Genomic DNA, 18,993 nt, shown 5'->3' with positions numbered 1-18,993 from the left:
GTAGATCTAACATAAATTGTGGTTATCAATAAGCGCAAGAAACAGACAAAAGTTAATGGGTCATACAAACAGAAAAATTTAAGTTGCCTCGTCAGCACTGGTCTTGAAAAGGGCACAAAAAAAAAGAAATATCGTAAGATCGTCAGGAACTTTGTACAACTCACCGCCACCATATCCACCTTTCGTGTATCCACCCTTCGTAAATCCGCCTTTCGCATATCCACCCTTCGCGTATCCACCTCTAGAACCTCCCTTAGCATATCCAGTTTGATATCGCCTGTAAGACTGTCGGGGACGTGGTGGGGGCAGATCGGAGGTGGATGAAGTGGTGTAGCGGGAGGCGATTAGGCGGACTAGGTAACCGGGCGGGCATTTTACTTCTTCGCATTCGATAGCTGGTAAAAAAAAAAAAAAAAAAGTACATAACACAATTCGATGTGATAAATAAGCTGATAGGTGTATTAAATAAGCGCTGGTGGCCTAGCGGTAAGAGCGTGCGACTTTCAATCCGGAGGTCGCGGGTTCAAACCCCCGGCTCGTACCAATGAGTTTTTCGGAACTTATGTACGGAATATCATTTGATATTTATACCAGTCGCTTTTCGGTGAAGGAAAACATCGTGAGGAAACCGGACTAATCCTAACAAGGCCTAGTTTCCCCCTCTGGGTTGGAAGGTCAGATGGCAATCGCTTTCGTAAAAACTAGTGCCTACGCCAATTCTTAGGATTAGTTGTCAAGCGGACCCGAGGCTCCCATGAGCCGTGGCAAAATGCCGGGATAACGCGAGGAAGATGATGAGGTGTATTAAATAATTTCACGGTTTAGCCTCACTTGTTTTAGTCACTCGCGCGAAATGTTTCGGATAGCCTAGGTCTCCTTTCTCAAGCACTAACAGTGCGAGCAGCGTTCACGACGACCGTGTCGCGCGAGTGACTAAAACAAGTGAGTCTAAACCGTAAAATTATTTTATGTTAGTATGTCTGACAACAGTTTAAATCTGATAGGTGTAATAAGCAGGATTTCGGCCGGGCCGATTCATGTTTTATTTCTCTGTTGACTAGACATACATATTTGATTTGAAAAATAATAGATGAATTGGATTTAGCAGTTATTTACATAGACAACATGACTGTTAAGTATCCTCGGAAAAAAATATGTTTACACGATGTTATTATTAAATTATTATCACCGGTCATGAGCATAGTCACCACTAAGGAGGTAATAATCGTGCAATCCCTTTCATCACTAGAACAAAGTCCAATCCTTAAAGTATCTTATTGACCATCCTCACACTCACGTTTAACGGTGGTAGTGGTAGGTAGAGTAGCAGCTACAGTTGCCACAATGGTAGTCACCACTGGAGGTTCAACTGTTGTCATCACCCAAGGTGCAGTGGTGGAACAACCCCTCTCATCATCAGGGCAGTCTTGGAGACTATCGCACCACTTCTTGACGTCCAGACAGAACTTGCTTGTTGGGCAGATCTTGGTGCCAACAGGACAGGGCTCGCAGATACATTCGCAGGTGGATGTCAGTTTTGGGACTAGGTCCTGTGAATAATAATTTCACTAAGATTATATAACAGGAAGAATATCATGAAATTGCCAAAAGAAGTTGTGATAAATAAAAGACGTGCCGTACACATTTAATGCAATGATCAGCCGGGTTAGCACATGATTGGCGCGACAGTATCTCGCGGCGAAATACTCGTAGACTATCCGTCTCTCTTTAATTAACATAGTTAGAAAAGGACGGGTAGTCTATCTCACCGCGAGATACTGTCGCGCCAATCATGTGCTAGGCCTATTGGTCGTCGACAGTAACTATACAATTTTATCGTCATGATAAAGCAAGGGACTTTCACCTTAAAGTATAAAAGCGTCCATTGAGGTATGGGGGAACGAAAGAGTCCGCAAATCTAACACAAGCTAGGTTTCGAAAGTGATCGGATCGCCTTTGGGTATAGGTAGCTTCAGACATCAAACCCCTGTTTCACCAACTTGACCACTGACACCTGACACTAACAGTTTCCTGTATTTTTCTGGCTCGGTAACAACGTTATATAGCCTTGGTGGGTACACTACATAATTCCGAAAAACATTATGCCGAATTTCAGAATATCGAATTTTATTATTCCGATTTTTAAATGCTCGACCTGTCAAAATTCCGACTGTCTTAATTACGAATGATGAAAATCACGAAGATTTATAATTCCGAAAAGCCGAAAAGCCGAATTTTGTAAATTCCGAACCACATAATTCCGATTATAACAATTCCGATGGTGACAAATACCAAATTTGACAATCACGAATTCCGAATTGCCATTATTCCGAAATTTCAAATTCCGAACCACATAATTCCGATTATAACAATTCCGACAGTGAAAATCGTAATTTTGATATTTCGGACTTATAAAAAATCGGAATTATGAAAATCGTGCTTATGAAATTCGGAAAAACATATTTCGGAATTATTGGGTGTTCCCAGCATTGGTAATCATTACTTGTTGGACCAACAATGTAAGGTTAACTGTCAAGCTGGTGAAATAGGCGCCAGTTGGAAACTATTACAATTTTGACGGTCGGAGTCCTCATAACTTACCGAAGCACACTTGCACTCCTTGACAGGCTTGCAGTCCGTCACGCCACCAAGTTTGCAAACACACTCGTCGCAGTTAGTGCCCCGGAATGAGGAACCAACGGCGTACCTGGCAGGAACAACAATTAGTGGTTAATATTGCATTATGTCTGATCATACTTGGGGGGTGGGGGGTGGGGGGGGGGGGGGTAATGTAGGATATATGTACTAAAAATGTGATTTGTAAGCGGGAAAAATAGAAATGTCACAATTTGCGGGAGCTATGAGACGTTTTTCCTCAATCATCCGCCTTCTTCTTCTTCTGCTACCATGCCCTAGCGGGCGTCGGTGGCCACCTTTGCAAAGTCGTTTCTACTCTTGGCCAGTCTTGTTAGCGTGGCCGCGTCCTTGATGTTCGTCCATTGTTTGATGTTATCGAGCCAGTTCATCCTCCTTCTTCCCCTTCCCCGTTTTCCCTCTATTTTTCCTTCTATTATAACTTTCAGCAGATTATACTTTTCATGTCTATGTAGATGTCCAAAATATGCAATCATCCGCCATTGCTATTAAAAACGAATGAATACATATGAAAGTATGTATATAAGTGATAAGCAGATTTTTACGATGCCTGTTTTTGAGAGATAGCAACTTGAACATATGCGCAATACAGTAGAACCGACATTAGACTTGCTTAGCGTCTAAGGGTACCCTCATAATTTACACGTGATCTTGTGGCAAATAGGCCTAATATGATCACATGATTTCTGGACGACCCCAAAGCTATAAAATGATTGCATGTTAGAAAGATCACAACAAGTGGTACTCACGTCATAAAATCACACAGACATACCTTATAACTTTAATTACTTAGCAGTACCGTTGTGACATTCACAAGTGACTGACTGTATTCCAGGGCAGAAAGGGGGTTGCGTGAAATATTTGGCAGTTCCACTTCACTGTAAAAGGGTCATCTGGGTCATAATACATGTCGTTTAGTACTTACGTCATAAACCCTTCCACACACGGGCACTGGTCACGCGTCACACAACCATCGCCGTCGAAATACTTGGCAGTACCGTTGTGACATTCGCAAGTGGCCGACTGTATTCCAGGGCAGAGCACGCAGGCCTCCGTGGTGGGGATCAATGGTGATAGCGTGGGTTTGGGAGATGTTGCCGCTGGAGAAAAGAATATGTGTTAAGGAAGGGTTGTTTTTAAAAGCAAAAGTGGTAGCAACACTGTCAATCGACACCGTGTCACAGAATAAATAATCGCACTAGGTACAGAAGATTCACTCTCTAACAAAACGCGTTTATTACGAGAGATATGAGTATGACCGCTAGGTGGCGCATGCGCGAATAGGCGTCCGTTTCGTAGCGGTGCGCGGCAATAACTATGGCCTAGACCTCAGAACTGGGGGCGGCCGCATGTACTTGTAGCGGCGCGATGATATCGCGGAGTGAGTCACGTCTGACCGTGTTTTTATTTACGCTAGAAACTCGGTAAAACTTTTACGATGAAACCCTAAACCCAATACTATTGCCCTTAATGATTCCAAGCAGTTACTTCAGAATCAGAACGTTTATTGATAAAAGCAATATTTTACATGTCAGGAATTGGGTAAGTGCATATTAATATTTACAAGATATGTCACAACAATTATAAAATTTTAACAAGCAAACAAATAGGTAGTTACATTATTAAAATTGTTAGGTACTTCTCAAACACTTAAAAAAAATATATCAGAAAAGGCAACGTTCAAACTTTCAGAGCGACGTGGGCCGTTGAAAGACATTTGAGTAGAGCCGAGAGAATCTTTGGTTTTTGCGAAGCAGTGTTAAAACCCTCAATTCAAAACACTTAAAAATGTCTAACGCCGCCGTTTTTGACTTTATATGTTTTCTGAGTGATGAACTGATATTGCGTTTGCAGGACTTTGAGGCAATTTTACACTGAGGGATATTGCGTTTGTTCAAATTTACACAGGACTTAGAGGCAATTATACAATTTTACTTACGATAAGGTTCGAAGCATCCTATAGGTTCGACTCTCATCTCAATGTTATCCTTCCACTTGGCCGGTAACACCTTCAAGTACCGCGCGTGTATAGGCGGTCGGAACTCCGCGGTGACAACGCTATCTCTGTTAAAACAATACAATAAGGTGAATTATCGACCCATGAATGCCACAAGTCTGTTGTCATTAACTGCTACTTAAGGGCCTTTTTACACATTGATTAGTGTTTAGTGCGACTTTAGACATTCGCCACTAAACGCAAGTACCAAAAGTACTCGCACTAAAAACTAATAAATGTGTAAACAGACTTTTAAGTAATCATTTTTGTGATGCATGATTACATTTCGGTCACTCTGCGAATCACTATGGTAAATGCCCATTTTAATAGTATGTTAATACCGGGTGTGGCCTGTAACACAAAAGCAAAAAATAAAACTGTAGGCTCTACTTCTCAAACTGACCAACATTTGTTCAGCGACTTTTAAAAGTAACTTGTGTTTTGATTTTTAGTGGGTACACTTTAAGTTTAGGTTTTTGTTATGTTTAAGGCGAGACAAGCAACGTCAATTACAATGATAATGGCGTACATTAAAGATAATATTTCATTTGTATGAAAAATAGGAAGTCATCGTTTGAGGAGTACAATCTATACGGTTTAATTTGTTTACCTGTCAAAGTTAGCGGGAAACAGTTTAATTGCGCCGGTATCGTCCACTACTGGGTTGAAGGTGCTCAAATCGGACGTATACATGACGTTGTAGGCGGTGACCCAGCCGTTGACGCCGCCTTTGGTCTTGACGCCGGTTATGTTGCGCGGGGCAGTGAAGTCGAACTGGCGACAGAAGTAGGTATAGTCATTAAAACAAATAATACGGATGTTGACAATTTTTTAGAACTGTTTTCATTTTATAGATAGCCACGTACTTATTGCAAAAAAAAATATTCATTAATTTATAATATAAACTTAATACTTTAATTAGTTTAGTGTTTAAATTTCGCGCAAAAACGCTCCAAGCTGTCACGTGATCTGGATGACGTAACGATGTGATAAACAAACTGCTGTCAGTGCCAGAGGACCACCAGTTTGTCAACTTGTCTGTGCGTGTTTCTCACGCCGTGACGTCACGTGCTCCGATTTGCGTTTGCAGTCACGTGATACTAGGCATTATTTTAAATACTTTTAATTATTTTTAATTAATTTATTACGCATATTAACACTTACAAAATATGATTTTCAGCATTCTAATATTCCCTGCTATGGTAAAACGTAACATTTTATATATTCGCGATTCATGTCAACATCCCTATTAAAAAAGTATATGTACAGACAAGAATGCCAGCCCTGCAGTTAGTAACGCGAAGAGCACTCTTTATGTATCGGCTTATCCCCGACCGCAATAGTATCCACTCGCGGCCATAGTAACTGAAAAAAAACCGGACAAGTGCGAGTCGGACTCGCGCACGAAGGGTTCCGTACGTTCCGTACCATTACGGAAAAAAAAACAGCAAAAAAATCACGTTTGTTGTATGGGAGCCCCATTTAAATATTTATATTATTCTGTTTTTAGTATTTGTTGTTATAGCGGCAACAGAAATACATCATCTGTGAAAATTTTAACTGTCTAGCTATCACGGTTCATGAGATACAGCCTGGTGACAGACAGACAGACGGACAGCGGAGTCTTAGTAATAGGGTCCCGTTTTTACCCTTTGGGTACGGAACCCTAATGATTACGGCGCCACATTCCAAAGACGTACGAAGCCAGATCTTCTTGTTCGAAAGCTAACTGGGAATCGTGACAAGTGTAATATTCAATCAAGTCAATGAGGTAGAATTTAGCCTATTTAAATTTCTAGCGACATTTCCTACGTTTGGCGAACAAGGAAGGGTCCCGTTATAGACATAGTATATACAAGTAGTTATAGACGCGCTTCCGAGCGACCGGGGGTAAGAGAAACAATATTCATATAAAATTTGGGCAGCATAGGATTTTTTCTCTTTCACTCTTATAAATTTATTATTTCGCCATCGCCTCCTATCTATCATGCCACCCGGTCGGTTATAAGGACAAAGCATGGCACTATTTTCTCTTTCCTCTTATAGGAATCGCAATAAGACTATCTTTCTCTCTCCAAGTGTCAGGCCCTTGGGTCCCGTCGACTCACCATGATCCATTCTCCAGGCGTGCTGTATAATGGCCTCCATCCTCTCTGGCCCGACAGTGCGAAGTACTTCCTGTCCTCGTTTTTGGAGCTCACTTCGATGCTCTCAATGGGGAGGTCAGCTGCTAGCCCGAGGGGTTCCGTGCACTGGAGGGGCGCGAGCGTGGTCGTAGTTACCGCTGTTGGAAAACATGAGAAAACATGCTTCGTTCGTTATAAGTCAACAAGAATATTACCAAATAAACTATTATTTTTTTATATTTAAATTATTTTGAAAGTATACGTGGTAAATTTAGATATTAAGCAATAGGTAATATATATTATAAGGTAATTTTAAGTATTTAGCTATTAAGGTAAACTTGCTATACCCTATTCAGGGTCCATGTTGTGACAATTTAGTTTAGGATATCATCTGTAATAACATATGGAATGCAATAAATAAATGAAAATGAAAATATATATTTGACGGAGCGAGCGCGAAGCGTATCTCCCTTTCAGCTGGGCAAAAACGCTTTAATATGTCCGGCTGATCTTCTCTAGCTACAGGTCCCATTTCTCAGTGAGCAGAGAATATTGTGAGCTTGTTCGATAATTATGTGGATTTTCCATAGGGGTTCGCGAGGACTACAGCTCAAAAAGCTAAACTAAAACTAGTTCACTAAAACTGGGCCTAATCGCGAATAAATAAGCTCAGTGCCTCTGTAAGCGGTAGACCCCACCGCACGCGAAACACCAAAGCAATATTGTTGTTTTTATTATACACGGTGGCCGTTGCAAGGAGGTTTTGGGATTATACTGAGCAACTTTTACTATGAAACTAACCCCAAAATCGGAAAAAAATTTGGGTGTTTCATACATTTTGGCTGGTCCATTTTCTATGGGAGGGTACTTTTTTTTGCGACTTCGTGGTTGGTCCCATAGTAAAAGTTGCTCCCTGGCAACGGGAATGCACTTATTTTTTAGCCACCCTGTATAGAGAAAACCTTAAGAAAACTACTCACGATAAGGCTCAAAGCAGCCTATAGGCTCTACTCTCATCTCAATGTTGTCCTTCCACTTGGCAGGTAGCACCTTCAAGTACCGCGCGTGTATGGGCGGACGGAACTCCGCGGTAACCACACTGTCTCTGTTGAAATAATATAGTACCGAGTGTAGTTTTTTAGAACTGTTTATAGTACTCAGGTACTTACGACAAATCAGTCAGTGGCCAGTGGACAAATATACAGGCTATCGTAACACCTTTTGTTACTATAGAAATAATGTGTTCCGATCTAATTTATTTTTTTAATAGGGTATTTGACAACATTAAAAATATATAACGAATTGCTGTCATCCTGAAAGATAATAAACTAATAAAGTATATTTCACTATATTTGAATGTAAATTATGTTTATTTTTTGGAAAATAAACGAAAGAAAATTTAATATTTTTTGAAATTTCATCAGGGACGTGAACGCTCTGTGATTGGTCAACGCTCGGATAACGTCACACGCGGGTAAAAATTCTGGATTGCCTTGAGTGTTTTAACTGTTTTATTTGTACCTATATTTACTTAATTTTAGTTATTGTTCCACAGTTTTCTGATATATTCCGATTTATCCGTATATCTAGTAGGTAAATATTCATAAGAATCTCAAAATGGAGCCGAAATATGTGAAAGCTGATAGCGCAACCTACCAGACAGACGCATTAATGGTTGCACTTTTCTTTAAAGATAATCCGGATTACTATGCTGCGGAACTTAGAAATGTAAAAATAGCTGTGTGAGTATACGTAGAAATTGTTTATTTTAAGAACATTTCGATTTCGATGATACGAATACGACGACGATATATATATATATATAGAATACGATGACGAGAATAATATCTCCATACTGCATTTTAGTTTGAAAGAAAAAGTATGCTACTAACTACCTACTAATGCTGAAAGAGCTATGTTATGAGGTTATGTAGATCTAGATCTTGTTTCGTTAAATAACAAAATCCGCTGCTTTAATTACCATATTTGTTTACAGTTAAATATTACTTACATCGAAGTGGTCTTCACACATAAAAACATTTATATGCGCTAAAATGCTCTTTGGGTCTCTTCGCGCTAGTTTTAAACACATTTTTCTTTTTTTGGGATTCGTTGAAATGGAAACAAACGATTTGTCTGGATTTTTATAGGCGTACTTAATCATTGCGGCACTATACACCATTTATATACCATTTTACAGTGAAATAATTAATTCAATGCACATAAACCATAAGATTAACTAAGGTCATTGACTGAGTTTACTTGCGCGTGACGTCACACGTGTCACGTGATTAGCCCCTTTGCAAAAACAGCGTTTAAGGCGCGTTCAAAATAAATAAACTTTAACATTGCTTTTTTATATTTAAAACAGGAAATTTCACGGAAATATCAATGTAGTGTAATTATTAAGTCATAAACAATAAATTAAAACCATTTTCAAAAATTAGTCAAATAGCCTATTGTCTGTAATGTGTTACTTCTAGGACTCCTTTTTGTTTGTTTGTCTGTTTATTTATTTTTATGATTTTATTGTTAATTATGTGCATGATTAGTGTTAATGTAACATGTTATTAATGTTTTTGCATGGCTTATGTCGATATTTGCAAATAAAGACGAATACTGAATATATTTTGCCACTTTGGAAGTCACTATCTATATGTATATGTCGGCGGCAGATCGTAAAACCGGGCATATCGAGATATTCCTAGGCATATCATGAAACGCCGCCATTTCACGATCTGACTAGCGACTACCGGCCATATCGTTCAAACCTCAACGTTTGTGTGCCATGTGCCATTCTCAATCAAAAGGGTACTTATTGTCGGTTGTCAATAAGGCGCTATTTCCATATAGCTTCAATTGAATAACAACCTTATTGACTAGCGACAATGTGGTACCATTTGGTTGAAAATGTCACAAATGATAGTAGATATACGATTTTTTTTAAATTTATTTGGAATAACGAGTTTATTTAGAATAATATTTTGAACATGTAGACTTACGTAAGTTTAGGTGTACAAATGATTTGTAGTGGGGTGTCCTGGGTGGACACAGTTTGAATTGAAATTCTTAAGGTTACCTGTCGAAGTTGGCAGGGAAGATCGCAGGCGCACCGGACGAGTCCACTACCGGGTGGAAAGTGGACAAGTCGGACGTGTACATGACTGTGTAGGCCGTCACCCAGCCGTTGATGCCGCCTTTAGTCTTGATGCCCGTTATGTTGCGCGGGGCAGTAAAGTCGAACTGGTAATTAATGTAAAAAAAATATGATTGTCGATTTCCTAAATAAATGCTACAGCAGATACTGTCGGTATAAGTTGTCGTCTTTAGTAAACGTGTAAGGCGCTCTTCTGTACCAGCCAGCACCCGATTTTATTTTGTGTCTGACTATTTAAACTTGCATAGCGCGCTCTGTAAATACGACTGCGCTCGATCTTATTGTGCGGAGAGCAGATGACCAGATGTCTAAATTGCAAAAGTTGCCCAAAAGTTGGAAAAGATCTCGAAAATTTCACATGAATGAAAATAGGTTTCTTTCTTCATAATTAATGTCAACGCGATTAAAGTTCATTATTTTAAATTTTTTCCGACGTTTCAACTAGGTTGCACTAGCTTCCGTGACAACAGCTAGTGCAACCTAGTTGAAACGTAAAAAAAGAGGTAAAATAATGAAATTTAATCGCGTAAGACTAGGTAATGACATTAATTAATGTGTACAAAACGAGAGTTTAAAGTGTTTCTTTCTAGGCAAACTTTCCAATAAAAAAATTGACATAATTCTGAGATTCGTTCATATGGAAGGGCGTCCTCTGCGCTTAAAGGCGCAGGCGGGAAGTGTCCAGAACTGTAACTTTCCATGGGCATATCGGAACGCAGAGAGCGGCCTTATATTGTTGGTACTTTCTGTGCTAATCAATGAGGGCTATCGTTTTTTGCTCACCAGTTGGCGCCTCTATTGATGGTGGTCCAAAAGACTAAAGAACAGCTGTCAGTCATTGAAGTGACAAGTGACATTTGACATTTCGAACTATGGAAAAGACCACCATCTACACTAGCGCCCCTAGCGGCGAATTCATACGCGTTAGCCCTCATTAGTTTCCTAAGACGGACGTCATGAGACTAGACATCTCATAACTTGACGTCCGTTATATTGTTGCTCATTGCTGTCACTTGCTTGCTTGTCTACTCACCATAATCCATTCCCCAGGTGTGCTATACAACGGCCGCCATCCCCTCTGTCCAGTCAATGCGAAGTACTTCCTGTCCTCGCTGTTGGAGCTCACTTCGATGCTGTCAGTGGGCAGGTCGGCTGCCAGTCCAAGAGGTTCCGTGCATTGTAAAGGCTCGAGCTGGAAAAAAAAAATCACAGTGCTTGAATTGGCGCAGTCGGTAGGATGAAAAATTATTTTATGTCAAAGAAACGACGTACGAACTTGTTTTTTCGCAATTGTTTTATACAAACTTTCAAATAGGTGTATACGAAAGAAAAAGTGGCCAAGGCCTTTAGTATTCAGGGCTGTTGTTTTATATTAGTACGACAGTTGCGAATTGACTACAAATCTTAGACTTTGAGCGCAAGCTCTGACTCCTTTTAAAAAAGAAACTTCCATTTTTGATATGTTACTCGCTTTCATAAAATAGGCCTCCAGCATTTTCAGAGGACCCGACGAAAACTTATTTAAAGGTAACCAAAAGTAGTTGAATCAGAATAAAACTAAAAGCTTTAAGTAATATGCACACACATAGATAGAACTTCAGTAAAATCTCTAACAGATAATAACACAATAAATAAAATTTGATTAATTGATTTACCAATACTGATCCCAGATTTAGTTTTGAATTATAAACAATATTTTTCTGAGTTTTTTTTATCTCTCACTTTGTGGTAAATTTGTGACTCACCGTGGTAGCAACAGTAGTAGTAGTGGTTGTGGTAATTTCTCCACAGCCAATCAGCTCGAAGCGTACAGCGATGTTATCGTGCCAGGTCAGAGGCCTGATGCGGACAAACTTCGCTTCGATGGGGGGTGTGAACATCTGTTTTACTGCGCCGATGTGGTCCACTGGGCCGCGGAATACCTGGGAAAATTATACGGTTGTGGATATTGTTAATGCGAAAATTGCCTAGATCGAAATGCATCACGATAATGTGTCAACGTGGTGTCGACATATGAAGAGCGATTTACACTACAAATACTGTTGGTCGTCGTAATTTGTAGTTGGATTATTGTGACGTTTTCTTATGTAGACTTTCCTGAAGAATACTTAAGACTAATTATCAAATATTGACATGGGACAGACAGTATAAGGTCATATTTTCCTGGTTTTCCAATGACAATCAACAATTTATGAATAATTCAACAGTAATCGAATTTAAACTGTTGTGAGACATACTAACATTAAATCATTTTACGGTTTAGACTCACTTGTTTTAGTCACTCGCGCGACATGTTTCGGAGAGCCTAGGTCTCCTTTCTCAAGCACTAATAGTGCGAGCAGCGTTCACGACGACCGTGTATTGCGTACGCAATAAAATACGTAGTAAAATTCAACAGTAGATTTTTATAGTCAAGGGTGCCTAATGATTTACTTTTTAAAATATGTAGTTTAAAGCTAGTTTCTTAATTGAATAAAATAAAATATTAAGATAACTAAAGCTGTACGTGTCCCTAGTTCAAAATATGGTCGTGTCCGGAAGAATGCGTGAAACGTGGCATGTAGCCTTAACACATACAAAAAAACCGGACAAGTGCGAGTCGGACTCGCCCACCGAGGGTTCCGTACTTTTTAGTATTTGTTGTTATAGCGGCATCAGAAATACATCATCCGTGAAAATTTCAACTGTCTAGCTATCACGGTTCATGAGATACAGCCTGGTGACAGACAGACGGACAGAGGAGTCTCAGTAATAGGGTCCCGTTTTTACCCTTTGGGTATACGGAACCCTAAAAAAAGGAGCAACAAGCACTTTACAACTTGCCAAGTTTCATGCTTTCTGCATGATGGAGCTATATTCTACTTAGGATGGAAACCATTAAAATTACTTCATCTAATACTAGCTTTTGCCGCGACTTGTTCTGCGTGGACTTAGTAACAGCAGCTAAAGTAAGTATAGCGCCTGGGAAAATTCTCATAGCAATCATTCAATTTCAGCATATTATGCACACAAATTAGCAGGCACTTCATTAATTATCTCAATTCCACCCCGCTTTTTACTTTCTTAAGGGATGATTTACGGGATAAAAACTATCCTATGTCCTTCTCAGGGACCTATCTCTATGCCAAATTTCATCTAAATCGATTCAGCGGTTTAAGCGTGAAGAGGGGACACACTGACAGACAGACAGACAGACAGACTTTCGCATTTATAATATTAGTATGGATAGATTTACCTGTCGGTCACCCTTAGGTCCCTCCGCATACGAGAACACGTGTCCGTCATCGCCATACATGACCTCATAACTGGTCACGTATTGGTCATTCATCGGACTGCCTTGTAAGATCACGCCGTATATCGGTTGGGCGGTGGGCAGTTCCACTTGGATGAACTGGTCTGTGTCTTGGTTGGCTGCGAGCCAGCTTCCTCCTGGGGAGGAAACATGTTTGTAGGGCGGGGTAAAGGGCCTAAAAGATTAAAAACTGTAATAGATGTCATATATAAAAGCTCTTGCTCTTGCTCTTGCTCTTGTTAAAAGTGACGAGGCTTCGTCACTTTTTCTTTAATATATGACATCTATTACAGTCTTTAATTTATATATAGTAGTGTGACTACTTAAAAAACACAAATCAAAATATTTAATAAAATAATTTGATTTGTTCCCAAACTTGGCCTAAAAGATTGTTTTATGTTAAGTGGACAGATGAACACGGGGAGCATTCCATGAAAACGGAAAGTTTTTCATCTAGTTTTTTTAAATAAAATTCTTTATTTATGCTAATGTATGCAATGTCTACGTGTAGGACAAAGTATTGGCTTATTTTGCATGCGAATCGCTTACGAAATATTTGCTTTAATTCCGAATTACTTTGTCAACTTGTGTATTATAGTAAAAGTGAATTAAACAGTTTATTAAGAAAACAAGCAGCTTTAAGATGATACCAATATTACACTATAAAAAGGCAAGCCAAAAAAGAACCAGGCTCCAAAAGTAGAAAAAATGGGTCCGAATGTCCCTTACGTAACGATGGAATGCTCAAAACTCCGTCAGTTGTCCGTGGACAAACAATGGTTTGAAGATTATAAAATGTCTGTATTACTCTTCAATATAAGTGCGATAGAGTTTCGCAGTCGTAGCGCAAACTATTGTCGTCTTGGCTAAGCCCCCAGAGGGCCTACCCCGAACCACGTTCGACGTGTTGCCTCTCTTACACACTTGTAAATTCGTACGTAAGTGTGACAGATGTATTCATCATTCATTAGTTCCATTCGTTTAAACGCTTACCAGAATCCCCTTCAGGCTTTCCGTTGAGCTTGGCGTATTGCGGTGCGAAATGCTGGCTGGCGACCGAACTGGCGATGAAAGATGAGGCAGGCAGCGGCTCGCCTTGCCACAGTAGATTCTTGTATCTGGATACCAAACCATAAATTATGATGTATTGTTTGAATCTTCTCAAATGATTTTTATGCCTTTTTTTTGTACGTTGGGGAAATGCGTTTATGCATGCCACCGGGCCCGGGGGAGCCAGGAGCGATGATGGACTAACCAGTGGTAGGTATACCGTCTAAAACCACCAACGAATGCCGACTCCGCCTTGTACAGGAGCGCCGCAGTATCACTATCAGCATTCGACTGCGTAACGTCTAAGACCCTAATCTGTTAAACAAAAGCCATTGTTTCTTTTGTGCGAGCGGTCGCCCATTCTGTCTGAGCGCGTGGCCATTGTGTCTCAGCGCTCGCACAAAAGAAACAATGGCTTTTGTTTAAAAGATTAGGGTCTTAGGAGTAAAAATCATTTGAGAAGGTTTAAAATAAAAATACATGGCCAAGCAGGCCATACTTGCGCATTGTGCAAATTGTTTTTTTTTTTTTAATTGAAGTGTTCTTCTTTGTGTAAGTAAGTAGTCCCTCTAAGGCCCACTTGCACCATCCCCCTAACCCGGGGTTAAGCGGTTAAATCTGTTGCAGAAGTGGCGCTAAGCTAACTTTGAACCGATTTAAATAGAAATAAAGTGATGGTGTCATTATAAACATAGTTATTTAATACTAATTATGACATCGCCAGACTCAGTCATTGAGATTTAGCTAGATCCGAATTTATGTAATGTGTTTGTTGTCCAGGCAGCAAAAGTGACCGACTGAAGCGCGTCGCAATGTTTTTTTTTTATGATGAATAGGCAGGCGTTAATAGGGGGGGTTAGGCGGCAGGGGTTTGGTATTAATCTTATAAAATTCTATAGTTTTATTTTTGTTTAAATACGGAGTGATCGTCTGACGAAGAATTTAACAAAATAAATATTATAATAAATAATAAATAAATATAATAGGACATTCTTACACAAATTGACTAAGTCCCACGGTAAGCCCAAGGAGGCTTGTGTTATGGATACTCAGACAACGATATATATAATATATGAATCGAACCTCTCTGGGCTACATTCAGGCGGCGGCGACACCGTGGTCTTCACAATCAAAGGCGCCACCGTCGTAGTAACTGCAGTAGGTCGAGTGGCGGGCGTCGGGAATATCATGGGCAGGTGCGAGGGCCCGGGGGGTAGAGCGACGGAGACGCATTCGCTGGTGTCACAGTGGAGGGCGTTGTCGAGGCATTGGCATTTCTTGCATTGCTCATCTACTACACCACCCGGCTGTAATGATAAATGCTTGTATTATGGCTATCTGTTTATCTACTTTGCTTAGTTAAACTTGTAGTGGGGATCATTATTTTTAGATAGTTTCGCAAAAGAATGATACAAATTGCAACATTGAAGAAAATTATTCAAGCATATTGTATGAATACATATATAGTGATTTTTTTTGTATTTTCATCAACAAATCCAGCAATCGCTTGCCACCTACGTAGTATAAGAAACCTATTGTATTGGTGCCGTGACCAGGATGCTTACAAAAAATTGTATGTATTTTTACAGATCATTCTTTTAAGTCACCTTTTCAATGTTATCCCAAATATATTTTTACCGCACCATATCTTAAATATTTTTAGAACGTACCTTTATAACTTGTCCTTCATAATCGCAAGTGCAATCTTTGAGCGGAACACACGTCTTCTCGTCGCGCCAGCGCGAGGAAAACTCGCATTTTATATTAGCAACCGACTGGTCCACGCAACCTTCAATGCATTTCTGCAAATATAAAAAAAAAACAGTTTTAGTTGTTCACAATTCCCAAACTTTTCGGCGTGAGGTTTATTTTATAAAGGTAAACTGGGCATATTTTAATTCAAACGTGAACCTGTTTTGATATAAATACGATTTAGAGGCACCTCCTCTTGCTAAATCTGTGTAATGACCTACTTAGCACAAATATTACTTACTTATCATTTAGGAATTGTACATTAAAATCTTTCACTTTCAACTCCTGTTTCACCTTTCAACGATCGTACAACCCACGATTGTAATTAAAAAGGAATGGGGCACGGACAGTTTGATGACTTTTACTCGGACAAAGTACAATGATTACCTGGGGCCCGTTTCTCAAAGGCTTAAAGCTTGTATTACAAGTGGAAGTCCCTTTCTAATAAAAGCTGTCAAAAAGTGACACCCGCTTGTATTACAAGTTACAAGATTTGGGAAACGGGCCCCTGGTCCAAAAATTAAGGATTTGTGTTTTACCTCTCCAAACTTGCACTGTCCTTTCTTCACGACGGCCATCTTGAAGTGATCGCAGAGGCTGTCGCACGGGTACGCGCACTTCTGTTCTGGAGGGCAGACGCTCGGCGTTGTCGTGGCTAGTGTTGTAGATGTTTATGAATAAGGAATTGTTACCTCTCCAAACTTGCACTGTCCTTTCTTCACGACGGCCATCTTGAAGTGGTCGCAGAGGCTGTCGCACGGGTACGCGCACTTCTGTTCTGGAGGGCAGACGCTCGGCGTTGTCGTGGCTAGTGTTGTAGAATTTTATGAATAAGGAATTGTTACCTCTCCAAACTTGCACTGTCCTTTCTTCACGACGGCCATCTTGAAGTGGTCGCAGAGGCTGTCGCACGGGTACGCGCACTTCTTGAACACCTGTCCTGGAGGGCAGAGGCTCGGCGTTGTCGGCGTGGATGGTGTGGTAGGTGCAGTGTGTGTTGTGGCTGACGTAGCTGTGGTAAAACGTATATTTTTAAATAAAACCCAAAAACGCTATCGAAAATTTAATAAAAAAATTGACGAATTTCTGAAATTGTAATTCCGAGACGTCAATGAAAATGTTATCTAAATTTATTTCTTGTAGTTTCTTTCACGTTCGTAAGATTTTAAATGTTATGAATAAGTAAGAATTCAAAATGCACATGTCATGTTTGTCCCCCCTGAAGAAAAAACGTTGTATATTTATCTACCTACTCAATTACTCAAAAATTATTTTGAATGACTATCCAAGATCCTTTACTTCCTGAGAAATTTTTCATGAATTTCTTCGATCTTTGTAATTTGGTGTAGTCGGTTATGTAAGGCCATTACAGCTGTTTTTGATTAAATTTCTTGTGCTAGCGGGTCAATCAAAGACCATCAGCTTCTACATGAGCCTTGGAGGGCACGTTTTAAGAACCGCGTGGGGTTTCGAAGGGTTCAGTGCATTTAGGGTGCACTCGTAGAATTTATTATTATTACAGTCGCTTATGATTTTATACAATTTCTTACCGTGTGTCCCGTACAAAAGCGAATTTTACAGATATTGTAAGTACTAACTATAGACACACACTCAAAGAAAAAATACGTCTCCGATTTAAAACGCTTAATAAAATGTAATATACGTGAAATATTGCATTTGTACGGGACAGAATGGTTCTTATGTGAGGCAACACTGGGTAGTTTATGGTTTTTGATTTACATATGATCAATATTTCTAATGTTATTAGTTGCTCAAAAACTCACCTGAACCACATTCGGGCCTATCCACAATCACATTGGCGGGCCAATCGCAGACCATCAGCTTCTTACTATACATGAGCCCTGGAGGGCATGACTTGAGAACCGCGTGAGGTTTCGAAGGGTTCAGCATATCTGGGGTGCACTCGTAGAATTTATTGCAGTCGCTGGGGTGAGGGTAGTTCGGGTGGTTGGAGTTTAGGCATTGGAAGACTTCCCCTCCTTCTTCCTCGTTTTGCGGTTTTGTGGGTTCGGGGAGGGAGCGACCTGGTGGAAAATTCACGTTTAACACATAATAAGCTAGTTTTAGATCAAAACTATAGGATTTTGACTGGGATTTAATTCTGACCTAGTAGTCAAACCTGTTAAGACGCTGCGCTGCCTCTAGATATAGCGTCTGCTAGGCTAAGATAGCTTTGTTCTAGAATTCTGATCTGTTACTTTGCAGTAAAGGCGTATACTATTTTGATGGTGACCCTTGTCTGTGTATTAAGTATAAGGATCCTGATCGAATTTTAGTTATGTTTTTGTATTTTTTTTTCTATTCTATACAGCATAACCGAGGTTTGAACCCAAGATTTTCTACCACCAAACGCATATGAAAGATTAGTGTATATGTATCTCGTTGTTTTAGCATTCTAATGCTACAAAAACGAGGTAAGAGACACGTCTCTTTATTGAAAAACACTTTTGAAAAATAAGTCACAAATGTCACAAATCACAATTATATAGCATATATGTTCATTTACATTATTTTGGTTTCATAAGTAATAGTTACTATTTTTTAAAGCGTTTTACAATAAAAATAGACACGTCAAGATCGTGAAGTCTTTTCTAATGCTAAAAAAACGGGGTATAGCCGATGACACAGTACCTCTTTCATCATCCTCCCCTTCGCATTGGCACCACACTTGTATCTCGAAGTCCGGGCACGTGGTCCCGATCTCATTGCACACTAGACCCTTCTCTAAACTGCACTCTACGTTTAAACCGGTGTCTTTGGGAGTCTGGTGATTCACTGTAGTGCGGCATTTGATGCGAGTCATGTTCTGTTTCCCGCACATTGGCTGCCCGATTTGCTGTATGAGAGGTAAAAAGATATAGGTAAGCATTACAATGCAATAGGTTACACATACACTACAAATGCCCGGAAATAGGGACTTGGTTCTTTTAAAAAATGCTTGGAA

At 39.9% G+C, this 18,993-nt stretch overlaps 1 protein-coding gene across 1 annotated transcript in view; it reads right to left on the bottom strand.

Annotated features, from left to right (window-relative positions):
* The window catches only part of LOC134741963 (hemocytin), a 91,959-nt gene that overhangs the window by 34,867 nt on the left and 38,099 nt on the right, over positions 1–18,993 (bottom strand). Inside the window, exons 33-50 of the mRNA XM_063674862.1 lie at positions 18,681–18,885; positions 17,813–18,073; positions 16,874–17,040; positions 15,947–16,078; positions 15,360–15,583; positions 14,220–14,344; positions 13,170–13,363; positions 11,680–11,856; positions 10,968–11,126; positions 9,857–10,020; positions 7,758–7,882; positions 6,760–6,935; positions 5,262–5,425; positions 4,595–4,719; positions 3,581–3,755; positions 2,602–2,707; positions 1,298–1,550; positions 165–395 (exon numbers count right to left, since the gene is read on the bottom strand). Coding sequence (XP_063530932.1) covers positions 165–395; positions 1,298–1,550; positions 2,602–2,707; positions 3,581–3,755; positions 4,595–4,719; positions 5,262–5,425; positions 6,760–6,935; positions 7,758–7,882; positions 9,857–10,020; positions 10,968–11,126; positions 11,680–11,856; positions 13,170–13,363; positions 14,220–14,344; positions 15,360–15,583; positions 15,947–16,078; positions 16,874–17,040; positions 17,813–18,073; positions 18,681–18,885 — 3,163 coding nt within the window. The remainder of the gene's footprint in view (positions 1–164; positions 396–1,297; positions 1,551–2,601; positions 2,708–3,580; positions 3,756–4,594; positions 4,720–5,261; positions 5,426–6,759; positions 6,936–7,757; positions 7,883–9,856; positions 10,021–10,967; positions 11,127–11,679; positions 11,857–13,169; positions 13,364–14,219; positions 14,345–15,359; positions 15,584–15,946; positions 16,079–16,873; positions 17,041–17,812; positions 18,074–18,680; positions 18,886–18,993) is intronic.

The sequence above is a fragment of the Cydia strobilella genome, chromosome 6, assembly GCF_947568885.1.
Source record: "Cydia strobilella chromosome 6, ilCydStro3.1, whole genome shotgun sequence".
Taxonomy (NCBI): domain Eukaryota; kingdom Metazoa; phylum Arthropoda; class Insecta; order Lepidoptera; family Tortricidae; genus Cydia; species Cydia strobilella.
Note: the sequence above shows the minus strand (reverse complement) of the source record. Positions and strands in the feature narration are given on the sequence as shown.